Source organism: Zonotrichia albicollis, chromosome 10 (assembly GCF_047830755.1).
Source record: "Zonotrichia albicollis isolate bZonAlb1 chromosome 10, bZonAlb1.hap1, whole genome shotgun sequence".
In the NCBI taxonomy this organism is placed as follows: Eukaryota; Metazoa; Chordata; class Aves; order Passeriformes; family Passerellidae; genus Zonotrichia; species Zonotrichia albicollis.
Genome location: NC_133828.1, coordinates 27838390 through 27850997, shown reverse-complemented (window position 1 = coordinate 27850997; position 12608 = coordinate 27838390). Strand labels below are relative to the sequence as shown.

General features: G+C 44.0%; 1 protein-coding gene across 4 annotated transcripts in view; it reads right to left on the bottom strand.

The window, feature by feature from the left end:
- The window catches only part of STK39 (serine/threonine kinase 39), a 75119-nt gene extending 68474 nt beyond the window's left edge, over positions 1-6645 (bottom strand). Inside the window, exon 1 of one of the 4 annotated variants that reach the window (XM_074548548.1) lies at positions 6504-6645. In XM_074548548.1, coding sequence (XP_074404649.1) covers positions 6504-6630 — 127 coding nt within the window. In that variant the 5' untranslated portion in view covers positions 6631-6645. The other 3 variants (XM_074548549.1, XM_074548550.1, XM_074548551.1) reach the window with 3 other exon arrangements.
- Positions 6646-12608: the final 5963 nt, after the last annotated feature.

Sequence of the window (12608 nt, the reverse complement as noted above, 5' to 3'; positions counted from 1 at the left end):
TGACTTCAGCAAACCCAAGAAGTTAACAAGAGTAGCTAACTTAATTTGATTTTTAGGGTCCATTCTTGAACCATCAAGAATTACAATTATTACTTAAAGGAAAAAAAAAGCCTCTATCAACTGCTGCCTTACAGTTCCAAATTATTTTGGAAGGTCAAATGGAGGAAGAGAAAGAGAGAACCAAGGCAGCGCACACAAGACTTAAATATGACCTAGACAAGTAGCCACTATAGGAGCCACCCAGATCTCCTTTGCATGGAGAGCTGTGTTTTCCCCTCAAGCCAATCAGAACAGATGTGGTTTTGTTTCCAGTTAACAAAGAGAAGCTCCATTTGACAAACAGATTCTGAAAAAAAAAAAAAAAAACAACTAGTCTAGGACCTAAGAGAAAATGATTCTTCACAAAAAGAAAAAAAGTAAAGCTGTTCTTAAGTTGTTTCAGAACAACTAAAATAGCTCTGCCAGGTCTGAACTCAGCCCCTGCCATCAAAGCACAGTGCTGGTTACAAGAAGTAGCTCTACTCTGGAGATGCAAAGCCTTGCTGTTGTAACACTTAGCAAGGGGCAAAATCATGCAACCCCTTCAAATTTCTACATGCTCACCAGAAGAGTGGCTCCTCTTCTAACACTCGATCAAATCCTGCAGAGCCAGGACTTGGCAGGTATTGGGCCTTAACTGTAAGAACTTGGATGGAAGGGAAAGAAAAAGCATAGGGAGAAGAGAGCAACCAATAGGGAAGCAGGCAGATCAGAAGAGCACGAAAGCCTATGTAGTATAAATTATCATTACACAGCACCAGCCAACTGCCTGATGTGTTGATATATATTCCTTTACCCTTAGAGTAAACAAGGTAACTTTAAAACAAGCTTAGTATCCTCACTACTTCCAATCAGGAGAACCCCAAGAGAAGCTTTTTTTCTTTTTTGCAATTTACATTAATTTTGTTTTAAAATTCACTAAACTATATTTAAAAAGTTTGAACATTGAATCAATTTAAGTTTTACTTCTAATGAACCAATGAAAACTACAGCTATGTACAACCATGTCACCAATCAGGGTATTTCTAATGCACTTCCATGAAAAAGAAAGCATCAAGGCAGGTCCCTTCCCCAACACTACCATGGGGAGACAAAGCAAATAATTAACATGCCAAGCTCTGCAAGCCTCATTAGCAGCACAGCACTGTGAATGTTCCACAAGGTGTTTTTAAATTGTACCATGACCACCTTTACCCTGGCAACTGAATTAAAAGCCACTCCTTATTAAAATACTAAATAGGGATTTAATATTTCCAGTTTTTACAGATGGTTATTAGCAGGCAGAAAATCTCAACCAATTATTTCCCAAAACATAAAATTTAATTTAAAAAATTAAACTCTTCCTGCCAAGCTGAAATTATATTAAGTTACAATTAATATTACAAAGGCTGTATTTAATATGTGCATGTAAAATGCTTAGGCTGCTGTAGTAACTTTTAAGATTTATTGTTAAGGAATAGAATTTATTTTGGAGCAGAATTAAGGCAGACATTTTTCTTTTTACCAAAACTTTTTGTAAAAAGACATTAGGTAGCATTAAGTATTGCTTAACAAATTATGCAGACTCTCATGCAAGAATTATGGAGGTTTTGCCAGAGCAAATACAAAATTTTGCCATAGCTTTAGTTGTTAGTGTGGTATTTCATTCAGTACAGTGCGATTTACTTTACAGCACATACATAAAAACTATTGCAAAGACCTTCAAATGTTAAAAAAACATCCTGATTCAGCAGAGAGATAAGAAATTTTGGAAAATGTGAGTGAGACATGAGCATCTGATTACCAGAACAACAATGAAGAACTGTAATTTCACCTTTAACTGTAGAGGCTTTTCAAAACAGCACACAGCACTACCAACGTGAACATGGGTTCCTGAGGATCACAAACAGAGATAGTCAAAGATCTCTGATAGCAACAAATATAGGAAAGTCTATTCTCTGTCAGACAAAGAGCCATTAGCAACACATGCAGCAGGCAAGAAAAAAAAAGTAAATTACATACCCTGGAAGCACCACTAAAGACCTCAGAGCTATTAACCAAGAGTGATTCTCAGGCTGCTTATAATAACCATAAAAATCAGCAGAACAATCTCACATACTACCTTGTTCTACTCAAAATCCCAACACACTTGACTTAGCAACACTGCACCTTATGAAGCAAGAAATCACAAGATATTTTTAAGCTCAAAGTTAGAAAGACTTTGAGGATTGAATATGACTTGGATTTTTTCAATCCAAGTCATATTCATCTAAAAAAAAAAAGACAAAAACCAACAAAATCCTCTCCACACATATGAAAATCCACTGAGCATTTTAATGCATTTAAATCTTAGAAAAGATCTCCCAGGTCTTCACTACTTTAAATCTGGTTATACCTTAATAGCAATTACAGTTCTTATCTGTGTAACTACTGCCAGAAGGTTGGTTGGACTCTCCTAACAATTAGGAATCCCCTTCTAACATGCTTTTATATATGGACAGCCTGTATTAATCCAAATTAATGTAAAAGTCTTCTCTTTACACTACACATTTATAGAGAGCAATCAGTGTTTTTCTCCCACTCCAGAAAATATAAGCATCTAGGCATTAATTGGAAGAGCCTCTTCCTTGCACCAAACCTGTCAATCACACAGCCATGCAGCAAGTCAAACAGGGAATCTGATCCAGCAGGAAACTGACCCGGCAGAAGAACTAGTTCGCTGTCAGATCAATGTGATCCTTTCAGCAGCTGCCTGTTAGAGCAGATTAAATGTATCATGAAACTGCACACAAAGAGTTTACAGAGAACTGGCCAGCCTCCTACAAAATAAAGCAGACTTGGAATAACATCTCATAAGAAGCACTCCTTAAAGCTAGTATTTTCTCATCAGCAGACAGTTGAATCTCCCAGCCATCCTGAAGGATACAACAGACAGAAAATGAAAAAAAAATAGCTTTTTCATTGGAAATCCATATCATGTGGCCTTGGTTTTCAACATAGCATGGGGCTAGAAACAGATGAGCAATAAGAACTGTTCATGCTCTCACAAAGAATAGACCTTCTCCAGCTGCTAAACCCAAGGGATGGAGACGGCCCACAAGACTAACAATTATTTTCATTTCATAATCCCCACCAAAACTTTTAAAAATTCCTAGAACAGCTATTCCTGTATTTCTGCTTTAGTTACCAACGAATCTAAAGTCTCTTCTGTCAGGAAGCATGGTGATAAACCATTATGGTCTATCTTTCCTCCTGCAAAGCTCAAAATGGTGCTTCACTGTGTTGTTATTTTTTCTCACTTAACTGGGAAAGGGCTGCTGTAACTGAACTCAGCTGACACTACACAGCTCCTCAGGGAGAAGTATGTGGTGCTTTCCAGAGGGGATCAGCTCTGTTTCAGCAAGAGGTAACTACTCCTGTTCACAACGTAATTAACCCTGGCATGGCGCATGCAAAGAGTTGCTGCTGAACTAAGTTCAGACTGTGTCATTCTCTCCTCCCTCAGATATAAAAATTATTATTGAAGTGTCCCTTACCATGTTCATTAAAACCGACAATATTCATCCTAAAGCTCCAAAATTATGTTAACATGCGGTCAAACACATGGAATTTACAGGGGGCTTGGTTTGGCTGGGCTTTTTTTAGAAAGTGGGGTAGGGTGTGTTCAGTTAGAGTTTTTACTATTTTAATAGTATCCAGACTAAATTTAATCTCAGTGAGTCTCCTGTAAATTAAGAAGGTGTTAATGAAAAGACACGTTTGTCTAAGCACAAGATTTTTTTTAGTCAAGTGGTACAAAATAAGTCTCAGCAACTTTCAAAGGAAGTCATGGAATACACCTAAGCTCAGTGAAACTACAGCAGGCAAGTTCAGTGTGTCCAAGAATCTGATTCAATATACCCTGACCTCAATTTACTCCCTAGGCATTCAGTTAAATAACATCAATATTTAGGAGTACCCACAGGTAACTAGCAAAGATGTTTCTCTACAGATCAGTATCTGCAAGTCCAACAAACATCCACTCGTTCAATGGATGTATATAAATATATATATTAGCTGTTAGGCTTACAGTTTACATATCAAAAGATACAAGCTTTTAAACCAAAAACTTAAAGTGGAAAGGCAGTTTTAAAGGAAATTCGCACACAGACATTCTACAGGTACTGTAACAGAAAACTACTATTTAAGTAACTCACGTGACCCATATTCCACCCTAGACAAAGAGGAATTCAACACTTTTGAGGCCTTTTTCACTGTAGAAAAGGGATCTTGGGATCTCCTCAGCAGAGATACACCTTTATGCTAGTAGAATCACCTTCACTTGGCTAACTTTGACCTATTCCCCAGATTGAGGAAGACAATCCTCTGTCCAGTAAACCCATGCTTTTGGAGGGGCCTCCATAGGCAACATCTGCTCAATACTGAACATAGTCAGCCACCTCCAGGGACCTGAACACCTGAACCCTCATCAGTCCCTATTCACAGCCTGGAAGCACAGAAACACAAAGGTACCACCTGGGTCAACAAAAAGCCATCCCATTTTAAGGAAGATGTACTTTTCTCAACTAGTTTGTTTCTGCCTGTGGAAAATAAAAAAGCTTAATGACAAAGCTGAATATACACAACTTCCAGACTGATAACATGAAGTTCTGGTGCTCATCAGCCTGACAACAATTAGCAATTAGTGTAATACTGAAGATAATCAACAGCACCAGCAGGCAAGTCACCTAGACTTTTCTCACTTAAGTGGCCTTATTTGTAAGAAACAGCAATCAGAGCTGGTCTTTCCCATCTGCAGTGTTTGCTAGAAGTTTAAAATGTTACATACAAATAAAAGCAAGTTTTCCCAAAGTAGATCGTTAGCAACAAGCAGCATCTAGGACAAGAGATGAAAAACTTTCCATCACACACTTGCAACAACAGCTAGCACTTCATAAAGTAAAATTCAAAATAACTTTAACCAAATAAAGGGAATGGAGAGGGAACACATCTGATCTGCATTAGTTGGATACGTGAACAAAGTTCTGAAGCACACAACCAACAAAGTCCCCTTCCTTGGGAGGGGGCCAGCAGACGGGTTAAACTTCACATGGCAAACCGGGTCAAAAGCAGGTTGGCTGGGGTGAAAGCGAAGCTGTAATCCCCCACTGGCCTTACGTGCCACCGACGGGCATAGGGCCGAGGGACATAAGGAGATGCGAACAAGATGAAACAGTGAGGGAGAAGTGGAAATAGTTTAAATATACATATACGTGTATATATACACACTGATTAAGAGAGAGTCGTCACGTGAGCAGCAGATCTACGGGTGAGATTTACCTCCCCCATGAAAGCACCGGAAAAATGCAGAGTAATCTAAGTGGACGCACGCACATGTGCGCATCCACGGACACACAGCGTAGACACACAAAGCACACAGAGCGCATCCGCGGAGTTGCCGGGGTCCCAGCGCAGAGCGGCAGGTCAAGGCTGGAGTGACGATGCACCGCAGGACAGCGGCGCCTCCGCCGAGCCGCACCGGGCGGGGCACGGCGGCTTCTGGCAGGAGCCGCCGCCCCCCGGGGCCGCCCGCTGCCGGGCGGATAAAGTTTGCAGCAGCCGCCGCTGCAGTGCCGGGTGCGTCCGCCGCAGTGAGCGAGCCCTGCCTGCGGGAGAGCGAGCGCCGGTAGGCCCGGAGCCGGCCGCGGCATCCCTGCCTTCCTTCCCCACCTCCGCCCCGCCGCGCCCCCGCTCCACTGACCGATCACCTCCTGCAGCTCGTAGGCGTCCCTGCAGATGGGCCAGCCGGCGGCCGGGGTGGCGGGTGCGGACGCCGGCTGGGGCTGCTGGACGTGGACCGGCGACTCGCCCTGCTCCGCCATGATGCTGCCGGAGCGCCCAGGCACCCGGCGACCTTCTCCAAAGTTCCCCTCCAGCAACACCTTTCCGCCGCGCTCTGCCTCCCGCCCGCCCTGCCCGAGCAGCCGGCCGCCCGCCCGGCGGAGGGAGGAGGCAGGGCACCGAGGGGGAGGAGGCAGAGGCGGGCGGCGCCGCCGGCCGCGGCCGCTCGCCCAGCGCCGCTGCGGAGAGACGGAGCCGAGCGCGGGCCGGGGCCCCGGGCGGTGCCGGTGCGGAGCGAGGCCGTGCCCCCAGACGCGCCCCCGCCCCACGGACAAGCGCGGGCGCTCTCGCAGGTGCGGCCCCGCGCACCCCGGGGCTCGCCGCCTTCCCCGGCACCCCGTAACCTACCTGCCTGCTGCTCCGGCCATCGCCCTTCCCCGCTCATCCCGCGGTCGCTGCGATGCTCTGTGCCTCGGGAAGCACCGCGAGGTCCTGCCCAGGGCGGCGGGCAGAGCCCGTGCAGGCCATGGCCCTGCCGGCGGAGGGACGGACCCCGCCAGCGCCGGGCAGCACCGGAGGGAGGGAAGCCACGTCGCGGGGCGGATGCTGAAGCACCTGTTAGGCCGATAGCATGAGCACACAGGCTGCTCTGGAGCACAACTCACTAGAAGTGTCACTGCTGAGCGTGCTGCTGCTGCTCACGATGACTCGTATTCGAATTTGAGGATGTGAGGAAAGCATTTTCTTCCATCGGTGATCGTGCTGCAGTCCTGCAAAGTGTTCAAATACCATATGACGAGTAGCCCTCTCCAGGATTAGTAGGACAGCTGCAGCGTGTCACTTCAGTGCAGACACTGCCTCAGTTCATGACACCGAGAAAGACTGAGGACAGCTAAAAATGCACCCCTCACTAACCAGTACCAAGTGATTTAAACAAATAAAAATCATGATTAAACGTCTCCAGCATTTCCCATTATACAGTGCAAGGTTAAAAAAAAACCCCAACCTTGGGTTAAACAAAATTCTACTGTTAATAATAGTATGGATTTTTTTTCTTCTACACTCTAAATAGGGTCAAGTGTTCAATGATATCATCAGGATTTTACTTACTATGGAGTAATTTAGAAAATTGTTATTTATTTGTGTAGTCTACAATCTCACCCCTACTTTGAATGCTTTGCATTTTAAGACTTATAGAGCTCTGAGAAGAAGTGTGGTAACATAAGATTTCCATATAGTCCAAAATCTTACTTCCTGCTACAGAATGAACTTAAGGTAATTAGAACTAATACAGGATGCTAGCAGGAAAGCTATAGCACTGTCTAAAAGAACACAACCTCACAAATTGTTAGGAAGTGTGCTTTAGAGTCAAGAAAGATACGTGTAACAACTAACACCTGTTAGCTACTTTGTCCCATTTGGGATAATGTCCTTTAACTAATATTTTGTGCATGTGATTAGTTCAGCTAGGACTCAGTTAATTGAAGGCTGTTTCAAAATGGAAAGCAAGTTACTTCTAGTTTGTTGTTGCTGAGAAGCTGAAGGAAGTCCTAGCCCCTGCTTAATGATTGATTCATCAGGTGCATCAGCAACTTGCAAGTATTTCTGCACTGCCCTTCCATTTTCTCCTAAGCAAAAGTTTAGCTTAGTATAGAGACTTCTAGCAGCAGAATAAAAATATTGCACTTTTTTTGCTAAATTAATGATTCTTCTCAATCTCATTTTTAAAAGTTACATGGTTGGAGTATTTTTCTATATACAAATTAAAAATTATTTGCCACAAAACTGAAGGTCAGCAAGACTTGGAAGAGGAAGTATTAAATTGTCATTCGGCATTAAATTTAATGCCAAGACTTTTCTGCCAGGAATAGCATAAAAAAATAGTAAAAGAGCAACAGCACAGGCCAAATCAATCAGCAGAGAAAATGGGTTACTCACTATTGATGGAAAACAGCCAACTTCTCCATCTGTACTCAGTTGTTGTTGGGGGGGAGGAGGTTGGAGGTGGTTGGTTTCTGAGCCATGAATTTCTGTGATGCTACTGCCACATCACTCTTTAAACTGCTGGTTAACACCTGACACCATTATGGTTATTTTTGTCCTGATTATTGCCCAACTAATCCCTACAATTTTGGGGATTTCCAGAGTGCACCTGGGCTCTGTAATTCGTTGAAACGAGCAGCTTCCACAGGAGGACCCTTCCCGCACAGCGGGTTTATGAGCAGTGGGAAGCGTTCCGTGCGTTCCAGGACGAGGCCTGGGCACGGCTCGGGGCCGCTCGGCCCCTGCTGCAGGGGCGGGGAAAGGCCCCGCAGCCCGGGCTCGGCCGCGCCCGTCCCGCACACTGCAAATAACAGCAACCTGCCGGGTTAGGAGGCTCCGGAGAAACTGATAGGACTCGTGTACAAATCACTGTTCTCTGAATCAGTCACCAAATTATTGATTCCAAAGTGTCCAAAGTGAATAAAGGCTTTACATAGCCAGGTCACTACCAAAACCAGTGAAATATAAAACCATGTAGGCCACTATGGCAGGAGAGTTAAAGCCATGCTCGGACCTCTTGAAAGTTCCCTGCAGTACCCTCTGCAGATGGGACAAAAACGTGTTCAGAGCAAAATAAGTCAGACTCATTTTCTAGGTTTGCAGAATTTAGCCAAGATAATATGTTAGTACTTACAATAACATTGCAGACCAACTAATTATTTTCAAATGTAAGCAATACCAATATAAAATCACAGACAAGCATAAGGAACTGGGGTTCATAAGCAATGGTAGGTATGCTAGTAGCATTGACAAGGGATAGCATCCACACAAACTACTTTTTTTTTCTGAATACAAGGCAGCAGATGCAACCAAAACAGCAATATAACCTACTACAGACTAACCCAGAGTGACAAGGAACTCTTCTCTCTACTGTTTCTTAGTCTACCTCAGAAATACGTGAAGAAAAACCACCCTCTCTTCCACAAGGGTCCTAAAAATGCAGTTATGACTATGACATACAGCAGCACAGCTCTCTCCAATTATGTAGGTAAGGTCTGAAAGCCTCGAATTTGGCAGCACTGAGGGATGGCTGTGCTTTAAACAATGTCATGAGATATGAGGGCTGACATGACAGCAGCTGGTGCTGATGGGAGCAGACTAAATGCTTCCAGCCTCCCTTTCTTCTCTAGTGAATGCACAGTTAAATAGGTACCATGCCCATTATTGTTACTAGGACGCTTCCTTTCATCAAAGCTTACAGCTTAGCTTGGTTTCTGCTCAGAGAACGCATGAGTATCTTCTTGGTGAAGACACAAAACACATTGTACTTAATACAGAATCATTTGGGTTAGAAGAGACCTCTTGAGATCATCCAATCCAACCCTGCCCCAACCAAGGCAGGGTCACCTAGAGCAAGTTACACAGCAACATGTCCAGGTGGGTTTCAAATGTCTTCAGAGAAGACTTCACAACTCCCCTTGGCAGTGTGTTCCAGTGCTCTCCAATACTGAATGCAAAGAAGTTCTTCCTCATGTTGAGATGGAAACAGTGGAATGTTTACACTGAAAACCCTTCATTGGAATTGAACATGAAGTTTCACTGAAGTTAAGGGCCATCAAACCATAGTGATGCTTTACAAAATAAGCCATTTCTATTTTTTCCCCTAGGTTGAAGGCCTTGATGCCTTCACTTCTTTTCTTCTCCCTTCCCCCCCTTGTAAACCTTTGCAAAATGTTACACTCAGCAGATTAGTCCTTTTAAACTCCTAGAAAAAGCTGTGTTCTGGATATTAATGATTATTGAGCCAATTATGATTAAGCTAAATTTGGTTGCTATACAGTGAAATGGGTATTTCAATTACTTAAGTGCCACAACCCAAGCTGTTACTGGTCCTTGCAAAAAAATGGTTTTTAGATTTTTTTGTTAACCTGGTTTTCAGGCCACAGGTAGAGGAAACGCTCACATCTTTGTCTCAAGCCCTTTGAAAGTGAGAAGCCCTGACAGGGATATTAAAGACATAAAAGGAATAACGGAGCCTGGATGAGCTTCTCTGCAGAGCTGGAGAGCAGATGCAGCCTGTGTGTCACCAGAGCTGGTTCCTCAGTGTCACAGCTGGCTTTGCAGGCTGGGAGCCCCTGGTACAGCAGCTAAGCCTCCACATCCACCCATCCAGCTTTTCAAACAAGGTCATGGGAACACATTGTGCTGTTAACTTGGTCTTGCTGCCAAACCAATCAAAACTTTAAAACCACCAGCTAAATATTACTAGCTCGTTCCAGCACCATGAGCCCCAGTGGCTAACTGCCTAAATCATGATGGCACATGAATCATTATACATTTCAAACATTCAAAACTCAGAATTTTGCATGCATTTAGAACATTTACATGCGAGCCATTCGTATATTGGCAACAACAGCCTTTTTGGGACCTGCAGGAATCACAGTCTGAGCTATGATTATTTGAATGAATTTAGGATACAGGCACCATGAAAATGACAGCGAACTAAATGTTATTGTTGCTTTTGAACTACAGTTTAATGTAATTAGGATGATGTGGAGGTGTCCAGCTTGCTGAAGTTTATAGCAGGACTAAACTCTCCATAGCTGTGAATGAATAAAATTCAAATATATAGAAGATTTTATCTAGGAACTTCTATGGCTTTCATCACTGTGGGATATGGACATCTCATGCATATTAATAAATTAATCCTCACATTAATTTATGTACAAAAAGACTGGGGAATATAATTACTTCAGTTCACAAGTGGAAACAGAAAAAGCTTAAGGGATTTGCTAAAGGTCATGAAAGAACTCTGTAGCAAAACTGGGAGTGTAATACATGTTTTCTAAGGATGAGATTTCACACAACCTCACAAGATCAGGGATCTAATCTGGTTGGCAGCTAGTTCCTGATTTGGTTCATCCAAAAACATTGACTAGTTACTGGTTAGCTAAACAAGCCACACACAGGATAAACAAGGGAGACATGAAAAAAACACAGCCAATAGAGGGGAAGAGTAAAGGCCACCATTTACGCAAGAGCACAGTTTTAGCTTTATTAGATGATCATGGAATGACCAAAACAATACATTAATTAGAAAAGGCTATTCATCATTTGAGTAAATAACCCCAGCCTTTGTTCATTTTCTTTTCATAGTATCAAGGAAGAAACACATTGCCATCTGATTGCAGAGGTTCCATACTGCTGTCTCCTTATTTATCACAAGTTTCTTACCTTCTTGGTGTTTCTCGTGTGCAGCTCCTCAAGGCACTGACTCTTTATGCCTCACAAAGTGGCCAACCAGCCACCCCACTCTTTTATAGCACTCTTCTTCTCATTGCTTACAGCTGTGGCCTGTTAAAGTCAGGCCTGTTCCTAATCTTTGATAATTGGCCCAGCTGCAACTCCTTAGGGGTAAGATTACTTTCTACACTATCTTGATTTGCTTATATTCTATCCCCCTACAGAAACAGTCCATATTTTACTGGAAAGCTACCAACTTCAATGCAGCAATGTTTATAACGTGCTTGAGCTCTTGGGGTTTAAAAATTTCTAAAAGTTTTCCTTTTAGTTTTGGGGATGTAAGTTTAAATAATTTTGTAATCTAAATGCTGTAAGTGTGTCTGTATATGAAACTCAGCAATAGAACAAAAAACTGTGATTACATTTAGATGTTCTTTTTTACCTTCTGGGGTTTTTTTGGGGGGGGGGTTGTTTTGGGGGTTTTTTTGTTTGTTTGTTTTTGTTTTGGGTTTTTTTTTTTTTTTTTACATGTTTGGGGTTGGATGAGCAGTGCTTCCTGGGAAATCAAAACAACACTTAAAATCAAAATAAGCCTTGCTCACATTTTATAATTTCTCTCTAACATTATGATTTACAAATGAGAAATTAAATTGTCCAATGCTGCTGGATACATCTTTCCCTTCAAGTAAGTCTACAAGATTTCCAGTCAAATCTGAACATTATAAAAATCTCAGGTTCCCATCTCTCAGTGCAGCTTGCTTGGCTTTTATGGGACTGGCAGAGCTCTTCATCTAGGCCACCCTTGAGGAAGAAAGGATGAAAAGCTTCTGCCTGAGCAAGTCATGTCAGCAGCAACAGGGGCTGGGCTGCCCTGGAGGGCAGGTGAGCCAGGATCTGCAAATACCAGCGGTGCAGCAGGGCCAGGGCCCACACCGAGCAGGGGACACCCTGGCAGGAGCCCAGACAGGGCCAGGGGCCACACCGAGCAGGGGACATCCTGCCAGGAGCCCAGACAGGGCCAGGGACCACACCGAGCAGGGGACACCCTGCCAGGAGCCCAGACAGGGCCAGGGCCCACACCGAGCAGGGGACACCCTGCCAGGAGCCCAGACAGGGGCAGGGGCCCAGAGAGAGCAGGGGACATCCTGCCAGGAGCCCACACCGAGCAGGGGACATCCTGCCAGGAGCCCAGACAGGGGCAGGGGCAGCAGCCAGAGCCAGCCAACAGTGCAATGACTGCCAGGTGAGTCTGGGGACAGGCAGGTGCAAGCTGCAGCCAGAGAGCTCCATCAGCAGGCAAGGTCAGATTCATCCATGTGCAGGACTGGGCTCTGCTGCTGTGTAAGGCTCAGGCAAGGACCCAGCACAGTCACAGCATTGCTCAGGCGAGAACCACAAGCAAAGGTCTGAGCCTGAACACAGCAGAGGACCCAGACAAGACTCCTCATACCTCTGTCTTGCAACTTGGCTGTTTTCACAACACCTTAATCCAAGGTTACAGAGCAGCACCATATCTCAGCTGGCCTTGAGTACAGACAGTAAAA